At 35.4% G+C, this 26,963-nt stretch overlaps 3 protein-coding genes across 5 annotated transcripts; 1 reads left to right on the plus strand and 2 right to left on the minus strand.

Annotated features, from left to right (window-relative positions):
• Positions 1–225: 225 nt before the first annotated feature.
• LOC112049035 (uncharacterized) lies at positions 226–9,711 on the plus strand. The gene is made up of 4 exons (XM_052887942.1): positions 226–696; positions 2,567–2,753; positions 6,925–7,130; positions 8,718–9,711. Exons 1-4 carry the CDS (start codon positions 513–515, stop codon positions 8,921–8,923), a joined length of 783 nt encoding a protein of 260 aa, XP_052743902.1. The 5' UTR covers positions 226–512; the 3' UTR covers positions 8,924–9,711.
• Positions 9,712–11,020: 1,309 nt separating this feature from the next.
• On the minus strand, positions 11,021–13,477 carry LOC112049009 (allergen Tha p 1). 3 transcript variants are annotated; one of them, XM_024086730.2, is made up of 3 exons: positions 13,324–13,477; positions 12,188–12,378; positions 11,021–11,254 (listed from the first exon to the last, which is right to left on the minus strand). In XM_024086730.2, the coding sequence occupies exons 2-3, from the start codon at positions 12,375–12,377 to the stop codon at positions 11,064–11,066; spliced, it is 381 nt and encodes a 126-aa protein (XP_023942498.1). In that variant the 5' UTR covers position 12,378; positions 13,324–13,477; the 3' UTR covers positions 11,021–11,063. The 3 variants fall into 3 exon arrangements, with proteins under 3 accessions (XP_023942498.1, XP_023942500.1, XP_023942499.1); XM_024086732.2 differs by having other exon boundaries at positions 13,231–13,392; XM_024086731.2 differs by having other exon boundaries at positions 13,214–13,392.
• Positions 13,478–15,746: 2,269 nt separating this feature from the next.
• LOC112049010 (uncharacterized) lies at positions 15,747–26,575 on the minus strand. The gene is made up of 5 exons (XM_024086733.2): positions 26,433–26,575; positions 24,538–24,725; positions 23,506–23,693; positions 17,678–17,873; positions 15,747–15,983 (listed from the first exon to the last, which is right to left on the minus strand). The coding sequence occupies exons 2-5, from the start codon at positions 24,722–24,724 to the stop codon at positions 15,793–15,795; spliced, it is 762 nt and encodes a 253-aa protein (XP_023942501.2). The 5' UTR covers position 24,725; positions 26,433–26,575; the 3' UTR covers positions 15,747–15,792.
• Positions 26,576–26,963: the final 388 nt, after the last annotated feature.

Consider the following 26,963-nt stretch of genomic DNA (forward strand, 5'->3'; position numbering starts at 1 on the left):
TTTCCGATCCAATGTATCTTTACTACAAATGTCGAAGTAATTTGCCAAATAACCTTCATAATTTGGACTTTTAAGGGTCCGGCCCATTGAAAATTGCTACCTTCCAATGCCAATGTAAGAGCATGGGCACTTTGTAAATACAAAAACACCCTGCCTATCCTTAGAACGGATTAAGAACTTATATTTAGAGAAGAAATTGTACAATGCATATTTGTACACGTAATGCCTTAATTAAAACCTTGGGCAAGTCACTAAAAGTATAAGACAGTGTCATTCTAAAGGCGACGATGGGTTTGTTCACTTTACGGAAGTCATTTTTGATATACGAGAAAAACCAGAAGCAGAATTAATTAATACGCATAACAATGGAAAACGTGTCTACAACAAATTACGCAAAGGATGCAATTGATGCAGTCTATAAAAAATCAGATCAGATAAAAACCGCGTTAGTCTTAGTAACTCATGATAACCGCTAACATTGTAAGACGAAGTTAAGAAAAGCAACTGCAACAATGAAGAATTTAATTCTACTTGTTGGTTTTGTTCTAATAAGTTTTGCGGTAGCAGAAGAATATACAGACAGATATGACAATATTAACATCGATGAGATATTACATAACAAGAGGTTGTTGGCATCGTATATGAAGTGCGTTCTTGGACAAGGGCGTTGTACGCCCGAGGGGAAAGAAATTACAGGTAACAAATAATCATAATATTATTATACAGTAGAACCTCTACGGTGAAGAAAAAACATCGTGAAGAAACCTGCATACCAGAGAATTTTCCTAATTCTCTGCGTGTGTGAAGTCTACCAATCCACATTGGGCTAGCGTGGTGGACTATTGGTCTAACTCCTCTCATTCTAAGAGGAGATCCGAGCTCAGCAGTGAGCCGAATGTGGGTTCTTAATGATAATCATGAGAAACTCTACAAGTCAAACTTGAAGATAGGTGGCAAAAAAAATCAGATTTCAAATTTAGGATTTAATTTAGGTTAAGGTTTCTCCTAACTAATTTTGAGGAAGAAGAACGTAATAACCACAAATTAAAGTTAATTACAGGTCTAACACATTTAATTACAGGTAGATACATTATTCATTTGCAAATAAAAAGTTCTGTAACTCGTAACTTATTTTTTGTTGTTTCACAGTAGGTAATGGATGTAAATATTTATATTATCGTAAAAATGGGGGAAAAACGAGAAGGACTCGCAAATCGAAGGTTCTGTTCTTTTTTTTAACATGCTTATATTAGCTTCACTTGTAACTATGTATGTAAGAAAATCTTGGAATCTTAATTTGACCTACTTCCCGGTCTTCGGTTAGAATGAAATTTTGCACACGCTCTGAGTTCTTATGTCAATACATGACCAGCTAAGAAACGTCATTACAAATCCAATATGGCGGCCTCCCCAAGATGACTGACTGTTTGAAATACACCTGATATGGATATCAAATGAAAGGGTTTGCTGTCTGGAATACGAAAAAAATAGTCACATGACTTAAATCCAATATGGCTGACGTCCAAGATGGCGGACAGCCTATTTGAAATGCACCCCCATGATATGTTATTTTTATTCTTCACAAGTAGCCCTCATTCGCACGAGAGCTTTTTTAATGTACTTTAAAATAACGTTCAAATACAACAGCGATAGCGTTTTTTAAATACGTCGCATTTTTTCGAGCAGTATTGCATTTTCAATTTTGGGCGTTGGAAATAGACTACAATCTATGTGACAACACAATTAAAGATGACCAGTTAAATGGTAGATAAGGACGTCTTCCTGTCTGGAGAGGCCGTGTAGGAAATAGTAGTCTAAGATGGATGTGACGTCGCTCGATCTCGTGTTGGCTCGTGCCACGCTAGGACTTGTTTCCGTAAATAGTAGGGAGTTAGAGAGGGGTAGCGATCGGTTGGTGGTGGGCTTCAGTATGCTCGTGGCGTTTCACATTTCTTGTTGTGTAATTCTTTATGGACTACTTGGGATAGGCAAGGAGAGTGACTCGGCTCGAAAAGGGGAGTGTTAGTTAACTATCAAGGGATCCCTTAACCCTACATACAACGATCACAAGTTCGTGACTCCACTCAAGGTCATGCTCTTCCATTCTAGGGTTTTATTTTGGTTACAATTTGTTGTTGTTGTTAATTAAGTTGTCCTGACAAATGTTGTGAATCATAGCCTTTGTTCGACAATGGCTTTCTAATTTTTGTAATCGACTTCTGAGTCTGCAAAAAATATATATTACTAGCGGACGCCCGTGACTTCGTCCGCGTGGTATTCAGTTTTCACTAATCCCGCGGGAACCATGGATTTTTCCGGGATGAAAAATATGTGTTAATCCAGAGTAAATTCTGTTTCCATTCTAAATTTGAGTAGCCGCAGCGTAAAAGAGGAACAAACATACTTACACACTTACACACAAACTTTCGCCTTTATAATATTAGTGTGATAAAGTACTGAAAATTACATAATTGCAGTAATTACGCGGAATAATAATATTAGGGTATCAAGATTTAATTGCTCAATTAAATATTTAATTACCTACTCAATATTTTTACTTTTTCAGTGCACCTTAAAGACGGCATGCAAACAGGATGCAAAAAATGTACTCAAGCTCAAAAGGAAAAGGCACGAAAAGTGGCGAACCATCTCAAAAATCACGAACCAAAATTCTGGGAAGATTTAAAACATAAATTTGATCCCGAAAACAGTAACAAGGCAACTTATGAAGCTTTTCTGGCATCTAAGGAATAAGCAACATAACATTGTGCTTATTCTTTTATTTAACAGTAAAAGTCTAAATAAATCTCTATCTAATAAAGTAGCATTATCGTCTAACAATGTTTTTTAAAGATTTTAGTAAAATAAACATTTTAATCATCGCATAATTTTAACAGTTTGCGCTTTTGCTATTTTGCAAATTAAGAATGTCTTAAAGGCATAGGCATTATTAGCTTTACAATCATCTATAGAACTAAGTAACACAAAATTCATCGTCATTGAAAAAAAGTAACATTTTTTCGAGATCATGAAACATATGTTATGTAAGTACAAGAATTGACCGTTTGTCGCTTGATGTAGGTATACCTTACAATATTAAAAAGCAAATTTCAAAAACATGGATTTAGCTAATATTTTATCTTCTTCAAGACATTGAATAAAATTTAGCATACTTATTATTTGTCTTTCAAATTTTATGTTCCTAACCTAACTACAAGTATATCGCAAGGTACTGAAGTAAGTATTTATTACCTATCTATATGAATCGGCTCGGATCGGAAACCCGACTGCATAAAATACGAGTATAAAAACTGAAAAGAAAAAAAACACGTTGTAACCAGAGGTGTAGACAGCAATTTAACAGTCGGGACTAATACTGGATAGAAGAAATGAAGTACTGAATCTACTACAGTCCCGACTGTTTTAGTCTTTATTTTATAATTTGATCAGTGCAATAAATAATATATTAGGTACATCATGTTTAATCCTATATCAACATACAAACTACAGCGGCGACATTTTTGGTGTGGCGAACTCTTTCATTCGACCACATTTTCATATTTCATATCTCTATTTCATATTTAGTGTGGGCATAGTTCTGCCAAAGCTCCATGCTAGACGGCATTCGTGAGATGAGGTTTCTCGCGTTTACCCTCTCGCTAGTTTCTTCAGCAGCTGCTCTCAGATCTGTGGCATTCTACCAGTACATGCCTCGGGTTATCTTGTTCGCGGTAATTTATGTAGTTTGGACCAATAGTTGGCTTAGAAGATCAGGTTACTGTAAAATAAGTGTTTTAGTAAGTTTGTTATTTCTAGAAACTGTACATACAATACAGAATCAAGACCGGGAGCCGTAGCAAAAAAGCTAAAACCGGTAAGTGGCATAAGTATGCCTCTTTGACTGAGAGTTACATAATTTGTTCTTTTTGCCGTGGAGACCCTTGGAACATGAAGTCGCAGTGCCAAAAAAATTTCTCCGAATCATTTCATGTAAGCTAGTTGCCTCGACTGGTGACAGAAGGGCTGGCTCAATTTTTGCGCAAAGGATCAGCCTGGCTGTCCAGCGCGGAAATGCAGTTAGTATTCTTGCCACCATTGCACGTGGCCATGATTTGTATAGTTATTAGCGTTAGCTTAAACCGCGCAGCGCGTCGTTACGATATGGATAAAATTCGAAGCGCAAACGAGACGCCGAATTATAACTTTCATGTGAGTGAAAAGCACGGAGCGATTGACGCGTGACGCAAATTTTATGACATGAGCGCCATAACCATTTTTACCTAATTGCAAGTAAATTAAACAACATAACGAAAAACAAAATGGCCATGTTCAAGATATATACCTAATTTTCTATACAAAACAAAAATTTAAGAAAATAAGTTTACTTTTCCTGAGATTGAAAGCAAAATGTGAGCAAAACATGTATTTTTCAAAAAAATAAACTATCGAGAAAAGTTATACAAATTGTGTATTTTGTATAGTCATAACGAAGCTAACACTTTGAAATATCATTTACCCAAATATCAGGCTCCTAACTTTACCAGAATCTGAGATCCAGAACCATTTGTAACCACCAAATTACATATTGCACACTCTTAAGTTCCTTATTGTATTTTTTCTAAAGTTATTAATCCATATTACTAACCTACCTACCTACCTACCTACTATGGAATACTTACTTCATGAAGTCCAAATACTCGTGCTATTTTTTGCCATGGTTCGTTACTACAATCCGCACATATTTAAATTGTACGAATAGATATTATATACCTATAATATTTTAGATGTAGTTAAAATCATAAAATCAGAATTTCATTGCATATTATTTTTTATATAAAAGAATTACCATAATATATTTAAATACAAATGATAGGTATCTACTTGTTTTTCTTGATTATGTAAACTTCTTATACACTCATGTTATCTAAAAGATACAGGCTGAAGCTTTTCTGTCACTTTTATTTTGGGGGTTTGTTTTAAATTTAAGTGTTTTACATAAACAAAAATGCTACACTAAGCCCTAGGAGCGATCGTCATTAATTTTCCATTTTAGTGTGTGTCTCAGAAACACTTTCTTTTATTTTAATTTTTTTTTTTGCTCAACAGGCTCAAAGGTTTTAGCAGTGTAAATAAAGGTAAAAAGTGTTTCGGTTTCTTATGGACCGCTTTTTTCTTATAAAATATATTATTATTAGAATAAGTATTTCGATCAAAAATGGTGCTCAAGATACCTGATAGGTAACAGACCATTTTAACCTCTTCAAGCATTGTGGATGTTTCTATGGATGATGTGACGTCCTGCTTGTCACCAAGGTAAGGCTTATAAAGAAACACAAAATGATTTATTTGACAACCTCGTGTGTGCACGTCCGCTCGGCTTGGCGGTAAGGTCCTGTCCCCCCGCGCCCCCCGCCTCGCGCCGTGCCTCCACGACTTTATCGTTTATTCAATAGTCATCACAGATGACGTTAGAATAATGCTAATTGCGCCTTTAACAAATAATACAAAATGAAATTAAAAAATATAGTTTTAAGTTAAATAGTTTTTTAGATTTTTTTTTATGTTTTCACACCACTAGTAAATCTCATTTATTTGATGTCCATATTGAGAGAATGAATAATAGTAGCAACGGCCATCTTTGATATATAATAAAATTTTTTGTCATTAAAACTAAAGGTTTTTATCAAATATTAGATCAATATGTCAACAGTAAGGGGGTAAAGTTAGAATTTCTTGACCCAAACGAAACAGATTTGCCCTGATTGTTACAGGGCAAATTAGCTAAAAAGAAATAATTTACTCGTTTAACTTTACTATAACTTACAGTACATTTAAAATCTAAACTAACCCCCCTATTTATTTTATATAAGTTTTTATACATTTTATAAAATCAGACACCACTTACCTACTCAGACATCTATAAATTTAATACACACAACATGTTAAGCAATAAATCACATTGAATAGCACCTAATTGTGCGCCAACAACTGTTTGAGACGGTACGTTCTACATTTTTATATTTAAACAATTTTGGGTGTTACAGAATATTTTCTTATGGGACAATATTTTAGTCGCCTCTTAAAACCTTAATTAAAACCGAATTTTTAACCGTGAAGCCACAATATCACCATTGTTACGGTCAGGAGATGATCGTAGGTACATCGAAAGGCTATAGACCCCTATAACCTTTCGATGAAATATATAGAATATATATTTCATCGAAATATAAATCGAAATATACTTATATAAAATATAGTCTATCTCCAAAACTGGAGATAGACTTAAACATCAACTATATTTTATATTAATCTTAAGTACATGGAAACATTTATTAACCGACTTCAAGGGGAGGTTCTCAATTCGACCCGCATGTTTTTTAAATATTTGTTACCTCATAACTTCGTCATTTCTTAACCAATTTTGAAAATTCTTTTTTTGTTGGTTCCCAGATTGGTTCCATTTTATTTTCATGAATATAATAGTTTAGTAATTTTGGGCTAAAATGAAAATAACTAAATTGCCCGTACTGTAAGCGATTTCGTTCACTACTCTAGGGCAAACTAAAAACAGAGAAATAAAATCTTTTTAACAAAAATATTTAACCGACTACAAAATCACAAAAAAAAACTAAAATGCATCTTATGCATACTTTTTAATGCATTTTGAGTTAATGCATCACTATGGATTAACTCAAGCCGTTTAAATCAAAAAGTTGTAGGATTTAAAGGCTGTTCTTTTCCGTACTTCTTTCAGAAACGGCTTTAATTAATTCGTCACTGGCGTGGCACCGTCTTTAGAGTGATCAGAAGGTAGCACACGCGATGTTATTTATCGCTTTTTGGTTTATTTTTGTGATTTTGAAGTCGGTTAAATTTTATTGTTAAAAAGATTTTTTTCTAGATAACATCATTGTCAATTAATAGCAAATTTTCTCCTAACAGAGTTCTGATGATTTGGCAAACGTTAGCACTGTGCCTTCTTGGGGCAGTCGTATCCAGTGAGAAGTATTCTGACAAATATGACAAACTCAACGTAACAGAGGTTCTACATAACAGACGGTTGCTTCTTGGATACGCCAACTGTATTTTTGAAAGGGGTAAATGCAACCCCGATATGAAGTTTTTAAAAGGCAAGTATACTTTTTTGGCTGGTGGGAGGCTTTGGCCGTGGCTAGTTACCACCCTAGCGGCAGGGAAGTACCGCCAAGCGATTTAGCGTTCCAGTACGATGCCCTGTAGAAACCGAAAGGGGTGTGGATTTTCATCCTCCTCCTTACAAGTTAGCCCGCTTCTATCTAAGACTACATCATCACTTACCTACTTTGCAAGGGTTAACTTGTAAACAATAATAAAAAAAAAACTTGAAATGATGATGATGAATGATGAAATTAGTTATTTAATTGTTTTATTCTTGCGACCGCCTGCTATTTTGTAATGGCATGCGGTTTTTATACCATTTTCAACCGAATTGAAGAAAAGAGAAGGTTCACAATAATAATTTGACGCGTATGTTTTTTTAATGTTTACCTCATATCTTCGTCGTTTATTGACCAAAAAAATTCTTTTATTGTTTTAAAGAGTATACGTTTATATTAGTCTCATTACATTTGAATGAAAATCGGTTTAGTAATTTTGTGTTAAAATCCAAATAACTTTAACACGTCTTTGGAGTCGTTTCCATTTTTATGTAAAAAAGATTATCTTTGCTTTATATAGGCCAGCAATACGATCGACCAACGCGCGAAGTAATAAAACAAATCCCTACATTATATGATCAACTATATTATCAATGTCAGCTCAACTGCAATTGAAACTCTTCCCTCGCATCAGAGTTTTTACCACACAAAGTCTAGACGGTATATTGTTACGAGGGCCTACGAGTTCCCTCTAACAAACTATAAATATACTAAACTATCTATATGTTATTATAAACATTGTCTGTTATTTGCTGATAATAATTCTTCAATGTCATGATTACAGTTTTTCGTTTATAAGATACTGATTTGACTAAACCTAAAGATTATATCTTTAGCTTTATTATTTAAAAACTCAGATTAAAGTAAACTATTTACATTTTATAATTAATTTAAATATTATAATGATATTAATTTCATAATGTTAGACTAAGCCGTAAAACTGTATAATTAAAAAGTAGTTGTAAGATACAGAAACCATTTTGAATTGTAAAACTGTTTGAGTCATAGTCGGTAATTATTTTGTCGTCTGGTAGTCAGTTGAGCGCGATCTTTGTTGGTGATAATACACTTTGTTGGAACTATACGAAGATTTTCATTGCTGAATACACATTCCTGACTTCACGCTGCCCGTCTCAGTAATAATATGTTGTTCTAGAATTTGCTTTTCATTAACGGGTTGTTAATGAAAAGCAAATTATATTTATATTATATGTATATCACGCTGGCCAAATGCGGATTGGCATACTTCACACACGTAGAGAATTAAGGAAATTCTCAGGTATGCAAGTTTCCTCGCGATTTTTTCCTTCTCCGTTTGAGACACGTGATGAAAATGCACATAACTGAAGTTGAAGGTGCATGCCCCAAACCGGATTCGAATCTACGCACGCCGAGTCGAAGGAAGAGGTTATATCTACTGGACTATCAACTCCCTTGAGTTTGCTTAAATTTTATACATTTTTAAATTTTATCCATGTTTATATTTTTTGTAGCTTTATTGAAAAAAACTCTCATTTACAGATAACTTGGAAGAAATGTTCGAAACTGGCTGCGAGAAATGCACTGACGCACAGAAACGAATATCTACTGAAGTTTCAAACCATTTGATTGAATTTGAACGGGATATATGGAACGAATTGATGACCAAATACGACCCTGAAGGGATATGGCGGAAAAAGTATGTGGAACGCATTAAGCAAATGGGTATCAACTTACCTACAGACTAATTGCCTGAGCAAACTGGGGTAGTAGAGGATTTAAAAATTATCAATTTAATTTTATTCTTATGTATCCGAAATAAGGTATATATTTCAATGTGATATATACTGAATAATTGCAAAGTAGGTGGTTTTCTCGGGTGTATCTTTGGATAACGCAATGACAGATGCCGGTGTGAACTTCAAGTCTGCTACTTAAAATAAAAACCGGCCGTATACATACTACTAAAAACAACGAAATCCGTTTGATACGATGCGTCCGATACGTACAATGCGTATACGTGGACGCTTACCATTAAACGGATTAATCATTTTACGGTAGATTCGTACGATGGGAATTAGTGGACGCACTTGTACGACATTCTATACAAAGAATACTACGAACCGTTTGATGCGATGCGTCCGATACTTACTTACGATGCAGATGTGGACGCGTACCATTACTATATAGTGGAATTATCATGACGAATGCTTCGATAGACTAACGGATGCTCATAGTATCTCTTCTAGCGTCCGCCAGTATGCATCGAGCTCGAGACTCAGTCTTTTGAGTTTTTTACAGAGGTAAATGCCTCTGTAAAAAACTCAATGTTCAACTGAATGTTAATAAATATGATTTGGAAAAATTTAAAGCAATTAAATGTTTAGTTACAAATTACAATTCTGTTCATTGTTATTTAGGCACCATAATTACATCGTTTCCACAAAAAGGTCGTTGAAATATTTAATGTATTGTAGAATTTTTACAGAAATACATTTATTCGTATAATAATCCGATAAATTATTGTTAAATTGTGCATGTTTTGATTTATTAAGCGTTTTAATTTGGTTTTACCCATTTTATTTTATTTTATGCCCTTGACAGCATATGCTTTATTTTGCTATTAGCTGACGCCGCGCGGTTTCACTCGCATAGTTCCTGTTCCCGTAGGAAAACGGCATAATATATAGCCTATAGCCTTCCTCGATAAATGGGCTATCTAACACTAAAAGAATTTTTCAAATCGGACCAGTATTTCCTGAGATTAGCGCGTTCAAGCAAGCAAGCAAACAAACAAACAAACTTTTCAGCTTTATAATATTAATGTACCTATATCTTACCAATAACTCAAAAACTGTCAAAGCAAGATTAGTCAGTTTTTAAGTGAAATTTTCAACATGATTGTGCGTCCTTTTATTATGATAGATCAATGGCCAAGATACTTAATTACCCTGCTGTCTGTCAATTACATCGTCTAATGACAGACAAGATTAATTTATCGCTGAAGACAAATGACCCCATTAATTGTCTTAGAAAACAATCTGGTGCAATTTTTTTTTTCTACAACTTAGCCTTTGACTACAATCTCAACTAGTAAGTGATGATGCAATCTAGGATGGAAGCTAACTTGTTAGGAGTAGGATGAAAATCCACACTCCTTTCGGTTTCTACACGACATCTTACTGGAACGCTCAATCGCTTGACGGTACCATCTTACCACGGCCGAAGCCTCCCACCAGCCAAACTTGGAACTATTAAGAAAACCTTAATCGGCTCGGAATCGAACCCAGGACCTCCGTTTTGTAAATCCACCGCGTACACCACTGCGTCATGGAGGTTGTGAAATTCAAATTAGACACGCGCATAAGTTAGTTATTTCTGCATATCGTCTCCAAAGAGTAAAAAAATCTTTTGTAGGTTTGGGTGTACTCTTCTATTACAAGATCCCCAAGACTGTGATGGACCTGCCAATGCATAACTTTAAGCAATGTGTTAAAAAACATTTGCTTAGTCGAGGTTACTACACCATCGATGAGTTCCTTAATGACAAAGTTGCTTGGAGGCCATTGGATCAGCTTCCACCTTCACACAGGAAGTAAAACTATAAGAAATTGTAATGTTGTCATAAATTGTAATTATAATATTATTGTATGATTTTTTTAAAAAAAGAGCAACTTTTGAGTTTCTTGCCGGTTTCTTCTCAGCAGAATCTGCCTTCCGAACCGGTGGTAGAATCTTTACAAATAGTTAACTGACGTATCAAAAGTGCTTGTATACTGAGCCTACTTGAATTAAATGAATTTTTGATTTTTGATTTTTGATTTTCAAATTAGAAAATGAAAAAATTCTTTTTTTAATAATAATTTATTTAATTTATATCAGGCTTTGCTATTGCTTGACAGATTTCAGTTCAGCCTCGTACTTCTTGGTGTACTTTCTGTCGGGATCGTATTTGACGGTGAGTTGGTTCCAGTAGTCCTTCTCTTTGTTGATGAGATGAGCGATCACCGTCCTAGTACCATGGCGCTGGGCGTCGGTGCATTTTGCACAGTAGTTCTCTATCGCCTCTTTGATGTGAGCTGTGAAAGAAATCATTTGTTTTAGTTATTTAACACTTAATTTTTTTTAATTAAGTGTTAAATAATACTTAATAAAAACGTGCTTATTTTAATACATCTTTTGCAGTCAAAACTCTAAACCGTAATTTTAAAACCCCAACCCACACTCGAAAGTAACATTTTATATCGGCCAAAAACACTTTGAGTTATCAGCAAACAATTATTAAGTATATTTTTTTATTCTTTACAAGTTAGCCCTTGACTACAATCTCATCTGATGGTAAGTGATGATCTAATCTGAGATGAAAGCGGGCTAACTTTTTAGGAGGAGGATGAAAATCCACACTCCTTTCGCTTTCTACACGACATCGTACCGGAACGCTAAATCGCTTGGCGGTACGTCTTTGTCAGTAGGGTAGTAACTAGCCACGGCCGAAGCCTTCCACCAGCCAGACCTGGACCAATTAAGAAAACCTCAATCGGCCCAGCCGGGGATAGATCCATAGATACCTCACACGTATGGGTTTGATGAAAAAAAAATTGGATTTCGAGTTTTAATTTTAAGTAGTTTCAGTTTTAAGTATGGGGTGATCCCATATTTTTTTCTATTTTTGTATGAATATCTTAAAGCGGTTCACGGAATACATCTATTCACCAAGTTTCAACAGTATAGCTCTTATAGTTTCGGAAAAAAGTGGCTGTGACATACGGACGTACAGACAGACAGACATAATGAATCTATAAGGGTTCCGTTTTTGCCATTTGATATACTTGGCGTAAAGTTAATTAGTCAAACAATTCTCTGCGTGTGTGAAGTGTGCCAATCCGCATTGGGCCAGCGTGGTGGACTATTGGCCTAACCCCTCTCATTCTGAGAGGAGACTCGAGCTCAGCAGTGAGCCGAATATGGGTTGATAATGATGATGATGATAGTTAAATAAAATGAGTATTTACACTTTAATTCTTTTCCCTCAGGTGAGCATTTTCCCTGCTCAAGAACACATTTGACATAAGGCACCAATAACCTCCGGTTCGTAACAATGCTTGACACATCAACTCCGTCAAACTTGTCGGTATAGTGCTCTGCAGGCTTGCCAACCACAGCCACGATTAGGCATAGACTTGCGAATATTATACGCCTCATTCTGAAACAGAGAACATTATAAACATACTTCAGAATCCATCCTACTATTGTAAACGCGAAAGTTTGTATGGATGTTCGTTACTCTTTAACGCCGCTACTACTTAAGAGATTTGGCTGAAATTTGGAATGGAAATAGATTTTACTCTAGATTAACACATAGGCTACTTTTCGTCCCGAAAAATCCATGGTTCCCGCGGAATTTGTGATAAACTGAATTTGTCGCAATCATACCGAATAAATTATCGCAATATTTTACCCCTTTCATGATCTTTGCTTTGGGCCACAAAATAGTTCTTGCTTTCAACTAAAAGAGCCTTCCCTTTCGAAGATGAACTGCAATCTTAGATAAGTGGGATAAGAGTAATACCATCTTAACCTGCATTATCATCTATACTAATATTATAAAGCTGAAGAATTTGTTTGTTTGTTTGATTGAACGCGCTAATCTCAGGAATTACTGGTCCGATTTGAAAAATTCTTTCAGTGTTAGATAGCCCATTTATCGAGGAAGGCTATATGCTATATATTATCCCCGTACTCTTACGGGAATGGGAATCACGCGGGTGAAACCACGCGGCGTCAGCTAGTATTATTATAAAGCTGAAGAATTTGTTTGTTTGTTTGATTGAACGCGCTAATCTCAGGGATTACTGGTCCGATTTGAAAAATTCTTTCAGTGTTAGATAGCCCATTTATCGAGGAAGGCTATAAGCTATATATTATCCCCGTACTCCTACGGGAATGGGAATCACGCGGGTGAAACCGCGCGGCGTTAGCTAATTTATCTTATGAGCGCAAACATGCAGTCAATAAGAAAATACAGTAAGTTACTGAACATAAAGTAGTCCTATACCCTGGTTCTTGAAGTCCTAATTTAGAATCACTTTTAGATTTAAATATGTGTTAACACTATTCTGAAAATTAGCTAGTAATGTTTATTACTCACTTTACAATATTGCACTAAAATTTTTTTATATTTGTCCAGTGTTTACGTACTTTCACGCACTAACTTTGAATGTCAAACGACGAAGGGCTGTTGCATTTATATATAGCTTCGGCAACTTCTGTTCCTGGTTTCCATGACTCGTATTGAAACATGTTTATCATTTCTGAGAATCTGTATCCTTACAAGAAAGCAAAAGATTGGCAAAAGACTTAAAAACAGAGGAGATATGTTATAAAGAGGTAAAGTTTGTGGTATTGCAGGGGGTAATCTCTGGATTTACTGAACCGAATTTGAAAATTCTTTTACCATTAGAGAGCCACGTTATTTGTGAGTGTCATAGGCTAGATTTTCTCCCCGTATTCTCACGGGAATGCGAACTATGCGGGTAAAACCGGGGGCGCCTGCTAGTCGTCTATAACAATGGGATATAGTAGTTACCTACCATTGAATTAGTTGCCTGTTTGGTCCTGTCGTTAGCCTATGTGATTTCGGATCACGAGTTCCTGGGTAGAGAGCTTTGAAATACTGAGGGATTATTTACCATCTTCTGATAAGGGCTTATTTTACCACCTTCTGTCGGGTACACAACCCGTTATCACTTTCTTACTATATAACTAGCGGACGCCAGCGACTTCGTCCGCCCTTAGACCTCTTTAATCCAGCCCTTACAGAAGTATCGCTGTAAAAATGGAGTAGCTTTTCCCGTTTTCCCAACATTTCCCTTCACTTCTCTGCTCCTATTGATATCACTAATCACCCCCTGATAGTTATTTTGGAAATATATTTCATGTACAGACCTCTCCACAGATTTATTATAAATATATAAATGACAGACAAAAGATCTATATATAAGCTACCAGACACTTTTCTGAAGTTGGAACCGGGTCTAAGCTTTTCTTTCTTCTAAGAAATTTTCAGTAAAATCTCAACCTGTAATTACCTACTATGTATAATTAAGTGGTTAATAACCACGTTATGCTGTCACAAAGTGACCGTTAGTAAAATATGGGGTCTAAGCTATATATATATATATCGTCCTCTTATCAAGAGGGAGACAAATACCTATAAGCGAACAAGGCTACTTGCCTCTTTTGTAAACAGTGTTTAAACTGAATTATGGAAATATAATAAGCTATATTTTATTTAGTCCCGTCAATAATAACCAGTAAAAAATTTAATATAAATGAAAAAATATCTACGTAAAATTTTTACCGCCGAAACACAATACATTAGCAAGTGACGTCATTCATAGAGATAACAGCGTGATTGGCGTTTGCAGTGATGTGATATATCACGTCACCGCAAGCGCCAATCACAAACCTGCCTTGCCTTGCCTTGTAGCGAATGACGTCACAGTTTATAATTGGCGTTTGCGGTGACGTGATAAAAATACAATTTTGTTTTATAAAAATATTAAAATTACGAGATTATTTTCACAAATAAAAATTTGATTAGAGTTTCTAGGCATCTAAACTGCCGATATATGCCGATGCCTATATGCAAAAAATCTTCTTAATTTTGCACAGCAGGCGAGTAGCCTATTAATGTCACGAAAATGCAAACTTGATGCATTACTAGACCGGTATTTTTTTTTATTTTATTAAACTTTGCTGAGACTTGACTATGAAAGGTTTCTCGTACAACGCTTGCTCTGAAATAACCTTTGATGGTTGAAGAGCGGTCAAAACTCTTAAGTGACATACGTTGGACATGCAATGTATAATTGCAAAAATGCAATTCCTACCTTTAAAACTCATTAGTCGTTATGAACTTGTATATTATAAACTTAAACTCTAGTTCAAGGCACTCTGCTCTGTTAAGGGTAGGTACATACATATACCTTCTTACTATTTTTTTTTGTTGAAGTAAGTTTGTATTAAATAGTAATTATAAACTTACTTCCTTTAATTTAATTTAATTTTTGTAATAAAAAACGTGGTTTTCTGGGAATTTTGAAAACTGTGAGATTCATCTAAAAAGTTACTGTTTAAAGGAGCCTTTGGCTTATTTAGGTTTTATATTGAAATTACCTAGTTGTTGCAATATTTGTAAAATTCCATCATTATTCAATAGTGTTTAAAACAAACAAATAAAAGTAACAAAATGTCTTTATTTGGATTAGTATGATATTTTCATAATAATAATTTAACTTTGATTAATTATAAAATACATAATAATTGTTTAAAAATTTAACAATGATACGAGTTTAAAATAAGATAGGTACGTTCATTAATTTATAAATTATTATAACAAAAACAAGGTTGGCGAAATACCGGAATAGAAACCTTTTATTGTCTGAAATTATCGAGGGACCCGAACTTATTATCTTCCTAATATCGAATATTTTTAATCAAATTAACATTTTTTTAATGTTTCTTTATGGTTATCCTAGTTTTTTTTTTTATTTGACTACAATCGATTAGGCGAATTGATGTAAAGTCGTGATCTCGGAGTAGAAGTGACAATGTTCTAAGCAGCTACTTCTTTAAGTTCCTTCTCGTATTTCGCAGCATATTTGTTTTCCGGATCGTACTTGGCGCATAGCTGTGCCCAGAAGTCCTTCTCCTTGTTGATGAGATGTCCGATCACTTTTTTGGTGCCTTTCTTCTGCGCTTCCGTGCAATTATCGCAGTTGTTCTCGAGAGCATCTACTATGTGCACTGAAATTAAAACATGTGTGTTATTGTAATGTATACTTACTTACTATACGATCCCTGCGACCTTGTCCGTGGAATATATCGACAAAAGTGAACATGAATATCGAAATACCTGATTTTGTGTAATTTTAACGCAACGGAAGCTCTCAAAAAGTATTTTTTCCTGTTTTTGTTCCATTTTTCGTTGGTGTTCCGCTTATATTAGCCGTAGCGTGATGATATAATATGCGAGTACCTTCCTACCTACCTTTAGTTTTAATGGACTTTCCAATATAACAAATATTTTTTTTATTTAAATATTTATTTAAATGATCACCGATTTCTCAGTAGGATAATATAATCCCATAAGCTCCGTATCCCCTGTCTTGTGTCTTGAATTGTGTCTTGATTAAATGAAAGGGTTTGCTAAGTGTTTTTTAGTTTTTTATTTATATTTTACTCGTCATAATATGAGAAATTAGGCTTTTGATCACGAAATTACCATATAAACTAACCACTAGCCCAATGAGGCAATGGTATACATGGAGTATACATCTAGATAAATATGTACTAGGTATTGTATAGTAAATTACATATTTCCAAGTAACATTCAGAAAGGTGTTGTTATTCTTGTAACTAACTATTAAATCTTTATAATAACTACTTAGCCGTAACTAGGTATCTACTCTATAATTTATGTAATTTGACTCATGTGTGACCATTACAGAAGATTGTAAATTTTGAAGACTACAGGATCGAATTCCTTGACCTCTCGGTCAGAAAAAATTGTTCTCTTACTAAATCTTTAGAGGTCCAATTCAGTTTATTGAAGTTATTTTGAAAAATATTGATTAATCGATAGTGAAGCCATAATTATTTTTTTTGTTGTATAACGCTAAAAGTACTGAATAATTTCGAATAATATTTGGCACGACTTCAGGTGGAATTAGGATACTTTTTATCCCGAAAAACAGTACGATTCTCTGGACTCTAACTTTTTAGCAGACGCAGTTGCTGGCGCCTACTAGTGCAAAAAGATACATATAGTATTACTAGTGGACGTCCGCGACTTTGCCCGCTTGGAAATGAATGCAGGCTTTCAACCCCTATTTCACGCTTCATTCATTATGAAACACGGAGTATGCCCGACTAGTTTCGAACCAATACGCGCACGATCCAAACTGCGAAGCGGTGCAGTTTGGATCGTGCCGCGTTGCAAAAACCAGCACTGCGCCACGGAGGCCGTCAAAAGCCTACGTTTATACAACAGTTACACAACTTGAAGTCTTTACTTTAGTCTTCACCTACTTGTAAACATACTTCAATCAATCAATCAATCAATTGATATGACGGCCTCCGTGGCGCAGTGGTATGCGCGGTGGATTTACAAGACGGAGGTCCTGGGTTCGATCCCCGGCTGGGCAGATTAAGATTTTCTTAATTTGTCCAGGTCTGGCTGGTAGGAGGCTTCGGCCGTGGCTAGTTACCACCCTACCGGCAAAGACGTACCGCCAAGCGATTTAGCGTTCCGGTACGATGCCGTGTAGAAGCCGAAAGGGGTGTGGATTTTCATCCTCCTCCTAACAAGTTAGCCCGCTTCCATCTTAGACTGCATCATTACTTACCATCAGGTGAGATTGTAGTCAAGGGCTAACTTGTAAAGAATAAAAAAAAAAAAACCATTTTATTTTGCAGATACATGCATTATTTATACTTACGTTTCAGTTCCTTGCCTTCCGGAGAACATTTCCCCTGGTCCAGTATACATTTGATGTACGGCACAAGTAGACGACGGTTGCTCAGGATCTCGTCCAGATCGATATTATCATACCGGTCGGTGTACAGCTCGGGCTTGGCCAGACACACGGCCACTAAGGCAAACAAACACACGATGGTCTTCATATTGGAAGCTTCCTGAAAATATTATTGAATTCATCACTATGGGGCTGTTGCCAGGCCTCCCTCCTTAGAAGAGAGGGGATATGGATCTTTGACCCACAATACTTCAATGCGGGCTGAGGGAGATAACGTTTGTTTATTTAACCACTAGCGGACCGTCCGCGTGGAATTTACTTTTTCACAGATCCCTCGGGAACCATGGATTTTCCGCGATAAAAAGCAGCCTATGTGTTAATCCAGGCTATAATATATCTTAATACCAAATTTCAGCTAGTTCGGTTCAGTAGTCGAGGCGCGAAAGAGTAACAAACATTCATATCATCAAAATCATCAGTTTTCGCAAATCTCGGGAAACCATTGATTTTTTCGGGATAAAAAGTAGCCTATGTGTCAATCCAGAGTAAAATCTATTTCCATTCCAAATTTCAGCCAAATCGCTTCAGTAGTAGCGGCGTTAAAAAGTAACAAACATCCAAACATACATCAAACATCCATACAAACTTTCACGTTTATAATATTAGTAGGAAGTAGGATTACTATTAGATGCCAGTAGGCCAATCCACAAAGTTTGACGTATGTTAGCTACCTAACATTAACATCAAATCAATCACAACCGCGTTTTTCGTATTCCGTAAAACCGTTAATAAAATGAAAATACCATCTACCTACTCTATGATATCCACGAAGGGTTGTCAGTAGACACCGGGTGACATGAACATAGAATTTAAATTTTGACCAGTTTAACATAAATAAAAAGTGAATACGAAATCACCTGTGACGTGACTTATGAATTACAAACAATAATCTAGTTGGTAATTTTTGTATATTCAACTAAGATGCGACAAAGTTAGGGAATTGCCCTGCATGTGTAAGTGCTGAGAATAACTGTTTTTTTTTTAAATGAAAGAAAATCTCAGTAACTCATAGCCCCATAGGCTCATTGTTGAGTACGAATCTCCTCTCAGAATGAGAGGGGTTAGACCTTAGTCAACCACGCTGGCCAAATGCAGATTGCCAGAGTTCACGTAGAGAATTAAAAAAAATATCTCAGGTATGCAGATTTCCTCATGATGTTTTTCCTACACCGTGATATTTAATTTCTTAAAATGCACATAACTGTAAAGTTGGAGGTGTATGCCCTGGGCCGGATTCGAACCTACGCCCTTCGAATCGAAGGCAGAGGTCACATCCACTGGGCTGATATTAGGCTAATATTAGCATGGATTTAATTAAAATGAAAAATTTATTTTTAAGTAATTTCGTACCTGTTATTAGATCTTCTACCACTGAGTTGTACTTAATCACTGCTTACCTCTCATAACCCATCAGTCTTTTATACTTATGAGTTATATCCATTGAGGACAATATGAAAACTAAGTACATGTACTTATTTACCTAATGTTTTCCGTGACGTTGACACTAACATCTTGGACCGAGAACATGCGATGATCAGACTTCACTCATCATATGAAGGCTGAAAGGAGATGTCCGAAATTAGGCCCACCTTTTAGAACGATACAGAAATGAAAAATATACTAAAAAACAGTGGAGTAGCATGCCTTGGAGGCGCCCAATATGAAGGGTAAAGATTTCTTAAAAAGAAAGTTGTTTGAAGAATCTATGAATATACGGGAATTCATAAGTTCTTCAAGCCGAAGGAGATTGTGATTTACATTTTACTTAGTTTATCTTTCACACGTAAGGGACCCTTGTAGTCTGGCAGCCCCGTATCATTGAATGAATGAATGATGTTTGAATGATATTTTGTTCATGAAAATATAGGTTTAACGTGATGGTACATTTATAGAATTGAGCCTTTATACATTTTACCATAACTGGTGTATGAATTATCTTAAATAATATAATACATTGGATACGGCTGATACGGCAGTAGCTACACACCAGCTTAAAATCATGTATTATTCTGCTAGATTAATCCATTAGAATCTTAGCCGAAATAATTTTCGTCAACAGGGAAAATAAGCTGACATCATTAAATTGATCATTATTTTAATGATTTAGGTATATTATATCCTTTAGCGTTTGTAGGAAGAGAATCGTACCACAGGCCTAGGTGAGATGGTAATCAAGGGCTTGTAAAGAATAAAAAAAGTCACCAGTCATTTAGCTTCACGGCAACGCTTTGAAAAACACCGTTACTTTTTTAACAGTCATTAAAAGAGGTGTGACTATCGCAGGCTCTTGGTCTATCTCTCTTAATCGCCTACATAAAGGCAGCAAGTTCCAAGGTTCTGACCTTTTATCGTTGTCCTGATGCTTGTTGCATTATTTTTTTATATTATAAAATAACGAAAAAATATGATTAAAATGTTTACTAAATACAGAGACTAAGAACAAAAGCAGAGAGTCTTAATATTTCAAAATGAAGCTTTTTCTCGTATTGGGTTCCTTTATATTATAACTTGTTACTCGTGTAATGATTTCCAAAATCCGCAAAACGTGCCTCCCGAACCGGTAGTAGGCTGGTATCAAATAGTAAAACGTCAAATTTGCAAGTGCTTGCAAGCTAAGCCTACATTAAAATATCGCTAAATATGAAATTTCGCGAACTAAAAATAATTCTCCTCCAAACGAAAAGCTCAATATTTCACAGCTGGACCCACCACCCTACCGGCAAAGACGTACCGCCAAGAGATTTAGCGTTCCGGTACTAGGCCGTGTAGAAACTGAAAGGGGTGTGGATTTTCATCACACACGCAAACATCATCGCTTACCATCATGTGAGATAGTAATCAAAAAAAATATGGAGGAGTAAGGAGTTGCATGGACGATTTCACAAAGCCCTTACTGGGTCGGATGTAGGTCAAATAACATCTGTATCTCGGTTGCAATTCGGTGACCTCTTTGGGGAACGATTGTCACTGACAGGTATATCTATGTTGCCAATAAACCTGATATAGTGCTGGTCTATCCGTCAGCGCGGCGTAAAATAATTATTGGTTACTGTTCCACATGACGATAATCTGACTAAAGCCGAAAAGGAAAAAGTATCTAAATACTTGACCTTCCTCACGAGATTACCGCCATGTGAAATGTTGAGTCAACTATTAGATATATATATATAGGTTCCGATAGATGTTTCAGTCAATTGTCTTATAGCGAAAAGCTTCGGCCGACACCTTAAGAAGCTTTCGCTTAACTTGGCTTGGCGTTACCCGATCTATGGTTCCAGCTTAAAATCAGCGCTACATGTGCTAATTTTAATGGTCACGTATCATTATGCTGAGTTGGGGCTATTTTCTGGGGTATGCCACACATCTCTGGGTATTGTCTGTGATGGTCTGATGTACTGAAGATATTGTGATTTGTGGCATAATTTCGAAATAAACGCATTTTTCTTTCTTTCTAACTGCTGGATCAAGGGTTGGATACAGAAGGCAGTGATTCTTGAGACGGCGCGTATTGTGAGGAGGTTCTTACTCTGAAGTCGTGACCGCCGGTTGCTTGGACACTCAAATGTACCCCTACTCTACCACTACTCTACCCTACCCCTGAATTCATTTGTTACAAAAAATGTGTAAAGAACCGCTCGACCGATTTTGTGCAAACTTCGCACAAATCATCTATTAAATAGTCCGAACAAAGCCTAAAAACATTTGGTTTGGATAGGTGAGCGCGTTCTTGAGTTATAAAGTTACAACAAAGGTGGCATTGACTTATACATATATATAGATTATGTACGATATATATATTTAAAAATTAAAAAAAAATTAGAATCTACTAAACAAGTATGTCTACCTACGTGAGTTTAATCAACCATACAAGCATGAAGCGTATGCTACGAACTATTAAAGTGTATGTCAATTGATAATAGAGGTCGGTTAAAGTAGTAATATAATAACTTAAAGGAAAATATATACCTACAATACAAAATGTTCTCATATTTTTATTTTGTATAAGCAAGCGCTTAGCTGAGTTTAGAGTTTGATATTGCCTCTTTTGCCTCACCTTTATCCACTGAATCCAAAGCACCCAGCTGGTATTTGGCAGAATCATCCCACAAATGGGAGTAGTACTCCATACACGATCGAGCCTGAGCTTGCGATATAAAAATGGGGACTATACCGTTTCAAACAAAAAAAGAATTTTTGAAATCAGTCCAGGCGTCTTTGAGTAATCGGTGTACATACATAAAAAAAAAAAAAAAAAAATACCGACTGAATTGAGAACCTCCTCCTTTTTGAAGTCGGTTAAAAATATAATCTGTTCTAGCGTTAAGTACCGCTTCCGTTCGTAAGGGGTCGCTATACGTGTCCAGTGACCCTGTATAATGTATATCCATCTTATTTCATCCTTATCTTTTTTTGCTTTATCTCAATAATACTTAATTATACGTAATCATGCTTTTTTATTTTATTTTTTCATAATCTTTCAATCTTCATAATCTTCAAAACTTGATTTATGAAATAAAAAAACAATTTGAAAATAATAATTTATTTTTCAATATAATTTACCTAACCTTACGTTTAAGTTATAAACTTATATTTACTACCAATCTCAGAAATACAAAACTTAATTTTATAAATAGATACAATACTTGGTTATTATATTTATTTTTTGAAAATCAGTACCTATTGATATCATTAGTTAATTTTAAATTGTTCTACAATTTAAAGTTCTGTTGTAATTTGAAAAAGACCGGAATTGAATCTATACATAAAAATGAAGGAATTCTATTTTATGATGATCTCAACGATATTATATTGTACCTAGATGATATTCTATTTTTCGAAGACGATATGGATTTGGTTGTAGTGTGATTATAAAATCAACAGCGGTTGCTAGGAAACTTTTTTTACGCACCACTGTAGGATAATAAAATTATTGTTTTGTTGTCCCTCCATTATTTTACATACAAACTATTGTCGTACCCACTCCTAACCCATTCTTTTCCGAATGATTGGATAGGGTCGGGAATATTTAAAAAAAAAATATAATAATAATGTCAATTTTTGAAGTGATAACTTCATTATGGGAGGGTAAACTTGCTAACTTATCGTGTTATGCTAGCCACTACCAATAAGTCCATGTGCCTGCAGTGCTAACGACAGGACATCTGATAAAACTGATCGTTTGTCGGTCGCGATCTGCATGACTTATTGAACGGTGAGTGGCTAGCATTACAGCTGACGTTCGCACTTGATAGAACCAACTTCGGGATGATTTTACGACTATTTTAAAAGTTTCTATGTTGCTGCTGTCAAAATGTTCTTCACACCTCTCCGACAATAGAGAATTCTTAATTAAATCCAATAGTATATAATAAATTAGATTCAATAAATTGAAGCGATTAGTTTAAGTTATCACTTTTAACGCACAAGAGACGCACACGTTTTTTTTAAGCAAATCGTATTCCAAAAATAGAATATCTTAGCCCTCAGTCACACGAGAGTTTTTTAACGAAGTTAAAAAGCGTTCAAATACAACAAATGCATTCCCAAGTTTATGTTCACACGATAACGTTTGAACATATTCTTGGGAATGCATTTATTCTAAACGTCCGTCAAAAAAGGGCTTGTGCGAATGAAGGCTCATTCATCTTCATACTATACACTACCCCCGCCAACGCTGGGTTTTATCGCTTTTTCTCTCATGCGAATGAGGACAGTGTAGTTTTAAATGTCTATCCCTTGATAGCTCTTAGTTCTTTCTCATATTTGACCGTGAATTTGCGCTGTGCATCGTATTTGTCGACCAGCTGTTTCCAGTATTCAGGCTTATTGTTGATGAGATGGCTCATCACCTTCCTCGTCCAGCCGCGTTGGATTTCTGTGCATTTTTTGCATTGGTTTTCCAGAGCATCCTTAATGTGAGCTGAAACGAAAAGAAGTTTTAAAATACTTCTAAACATTCTTTCTTAGGTACATCATCATCATCATCAGCCGATGGACATAGGCCTTTTGTAGGGACTTCCAAACATCACGATCTTCAGCCGCCTGCATCCAGCGAATCTCTGCGACTCGCTTGGCTTGTCAGGCCACCTGGTGGTGGGGGGGGGAGTCGACCTACTACGCTTACCATCATATGAAGTTACATATAATAATATAATATAGGCTAGCATATATTTCGTTATTTTAATAGGCCTTGATGTCAGCTATCACCCTGTATAGTATGTCGTAATATTTACGGAACATCCCTGTATAATAATTGTTATCCTTAATGGAGTAGCGTGGTTTGTCTCACCTATAAAATAGAGGCCTGCTGGCCTATTCACTAATTTGGTCTTTAATAACAACTAAGTAAAATAAACATCAAATAAACTGAGAAATGTCGTCTACGAGTACCTCCTCCTTTTTGAAAGTCGGTAATAAATCTATCGCTCTCTGTCTCTATAGTATCGTGTTACACAGAGAGAGATGAAGGTGAACAGAATACAGAATAGCAATGCTGATCGAGTAGCATACCCAATAAGCAAACCTGTTCAGACGCGCTAAAAGTACGCCCCCTTCCACTCGCGCAGCAAGTAGCATGCTCATAAATCGCACGACTGTTGATTCTTGAGCAAGCTCGAAGTATGCATGCTCATTATTAGCAATGTTGCGATACACATGCTAATAAGTAGCAACTGCTCAATAGTAGCATGCTTTCGTGCTTGGAATGAGCATGTGTAACAGTAGCTTTAGTGAATTAAAAAACTGATAATGATTTTTTGACTTACATCTCAATTCGCGGCCTTCCGGCGTACATTTGCCTGTCTCAAGACAGCACTTGATGTATGCTATGAACAGCCTGTCGTTGTTGATGATTTCGTCCACGTCGATGTTGTCGTACCGGTCGGGGTATTGGTCTTTCGAAGCCGCGGCCAGCGCCACGACGGCCAAAAAGCAAACTAATGCGCCCTTCATACTGAAAAACAAAAATAAAATTGAAAATTTTGCAAAATCCACTATAAAATTAACTAGAATAACTTCTACACCAGAAACTCTTTCCATCATAACAGATTTTTTTATGGTGTTGCAATATGTGAGCTGGATCGAAGATAAATATTGAATAGATTGAACGCTTCTAGACTTCCGTTTTTTTCACCTGATATCTGACCGTGTTTTTTAGCGTGTTCACGGTGGTATGGTATAACCATACATCACCGCGAATCCGGTGTGAGAAAAACGGAAGTCTGCAAGCGCTCTGAGCTGTAGTAAGTAATCGATACTCTCACTTGACAATCAAATTTCCATATCCCAATTTTCTCATCAAACGAAGCTAAGAATCAATACTCTCGATCATCAATATTCTCTTACAGTGCGAGTATTTTTTTTTTCATTTATTTAGGAAACAAAAAGCATTAACTTAAAAACAATAATTTACACATTTAAGTTTCCATAGAAAGATACACAATTTAGGGAGCTGGCAACAAGACGTATAGTAAACAAGAAATGCTCCTCCTCTTTATAGGAAACTGTTTCAAAAATTTTCAAAAATTCGTTAAAAAATACAGTCATAAAATGAAATTAAATAAAAAACCAGCCAAGTGCATGTCGGGCCACGCGCAATGTAATGCACAAAAAATCGATAACAATACCCAAAAAGTGAGGTGCTTTATATCAAATTTCTATAATAATATAATATATATAAACTAGATCAGTTGTCTAAAGACTAAAGAGGAAAGGTTAGTATTATGGTAGTTAGGTTAGTATGTAAGGCATAAACTCAAAGCTACTATGAGTATAAATAAGTAGGATTTGTAAAATTTTTTCACCAACAGGAAGCTACATTATCAGAAATTAACAGAAGAACATAAGCTGTTATTTATAGGCGGGAATAGGAGCCTTCACGTACAACGGCAAATCACATGGCCAAGTGCGGAAACGGCCCAGAAGAAAGAAGAAGAAGGAGCCCCCACGTATGTTACAATGAAATTAATTTTATTTTTAGCACTTTATTTACTTTTTATCCTAACTTTCACAATATTTGTAGTTAAAAAGGTGAATTTAAAATGTGTTTTGTTTTTTTAGTTCGATTTGCTATAAAAGCTTGTTTTTTTTACTTTAACTTATTAGCTTAATATATAAGAAAACGTAAAAATATTATTAATAAATAAACATTTTAAAAAAGCAGACTAAAGAAAACATTTTCTATGGGAATTTAGGGTAGTAAGTAATTTCAGATAGTCATAATTAGATTGCCTTGCAATATCATTGCTATGCGTCTTATTTTTAATGCACATGAAATTATCACTAATCTATGCATCAAATAGTTTTTACTTTAAATCAAAAAAATATAATTCCCACTGATAATTCGCAAATTAAAATAACAAGTTACATGACTATACAAACTGAACTAAAAAACTACACGTGTAGCATACACGAGTAGTTTTTTTTTTTTTTGGAAAAATGGAGTTTTTCACACAAATTTCAAAATTAGTGTATAGCTAAATTATTTTATTTTATTTATTTATTCTTCTACAAAATACATATTAAAATTAACCCTAATAATGATGCAACACAAACCACAGTTGGTTTTTTGAAAAAGTACATCGGAGGTAATACTTATAAGAATTATATTATACCAGGACTGCAGAATTTCTGAAGAAGATGAATTGAGAAAATTACTAACCTTATTTTTTTTAAATCACTAGTGTATTCGTTCACTGTTGTCCACGAAGTCGAGAGTTCAACTTGATTAGGTTACTTTTTATATACTAATACGAAACAAGATATTTTGGACGCGACAAAACGAGTTTTGGTCATTACCAAAATGCTTACCTATTCACGGAGCGGTGTTTCGTCAGTGATGTCGTTAATTGTTTTGATGGACGAACACAAAATTGCCGTCTTAATATATTTTTTCTAATTCCGGCACAGGTGATAAGTATATCCGTAAATGCATAATGTTCTAACTGTACGATTCCGAGTATCTTAATTACAATTCAATTAGTTGATTACGACAAATGAACTTTCATTCTCGAAATATCTGAACTGATGAGTAAAGGAAAATTTTCTCAAAATTAAGAAAACCATCGGACGCCGGCGATTTCGTCTGCGCGTCAGTTTTTTACAAATCCCATGGGAAACATGGACTTTTCTGGGATAAAAAGTAGCCTGTATGCTCAATAACCTCCTCTATCTTTCACTCAAAGTCCCATCC

This window comes from Bicyclus anynana, chromosome 20 (assembly GCF_947172395.1).
Source record: "Bicyclus anynana chromosome 20, ilBicAnyn1.1, whole genome shotgun sequence".
Lineage (NCBI taxonomy): Eukaryota > Metazoa > Arthropoda > Insecta > Lepidoptera > Nymphalidae > Bicyclus > Bicyclus anynana.

Coding starts and splice junctions, on each gene's coding strand:
- LOC112049035 (XM_052887942.1), top strand. CDS start 513: ATGAAGAATTTAATTCTACTTGTTGGTTTTGTTCTAATAAGTTTTGCG. Junction 2,754..6,924: donor TTTCTGGCATCTAAGGAATA/AGCAACATAACA, acceptor GTCAATTAATAG/CAAATTTTCTCCTAACAGAG. Junction 7,131..8,717: donor CGATATGAAGTTTTTAAAAG/GCAAGTATACTT, acceptor TCTCATTTACAG/ATAACTTGGAAGAAATGTTC.
- LOC112049009 (XM_024086730.2), bottom strand. CDS start 12,377: ATGAGGCGTATAATATTCGCAAGTCTATGCCTAATCGTGGCTGTGGTT. Junction 11,255..12,187: donor TGAGGGAAAAGAATTAAAGT/GTAAATACTCAT, acceptor TTTCTTTCACAG/CTCACATCAAAGAGGCGATA.
- LOC112049010 (XM_024086733.2), bottom strand. CDS start 24,724: ATGAAGGGCGCATTAGTTTGCTTTTTGGCCGTCGTGGCGCTGGCCGCG. Junction 23,694..24,537: donor GGAAGGCCGCGAATTGAGAT/GTAAGTCAAAAA, acceptor TTTTCGTTTCAG/CTCACATTAAGGATGCTCTG. Junction 15,984..17,677: donor GGAAGGCAAGGAACTGAAAC/GTAAGTATAAAT, acceptor TTTTAATTTCAG/TGCACATAGTAGATGCTCTC.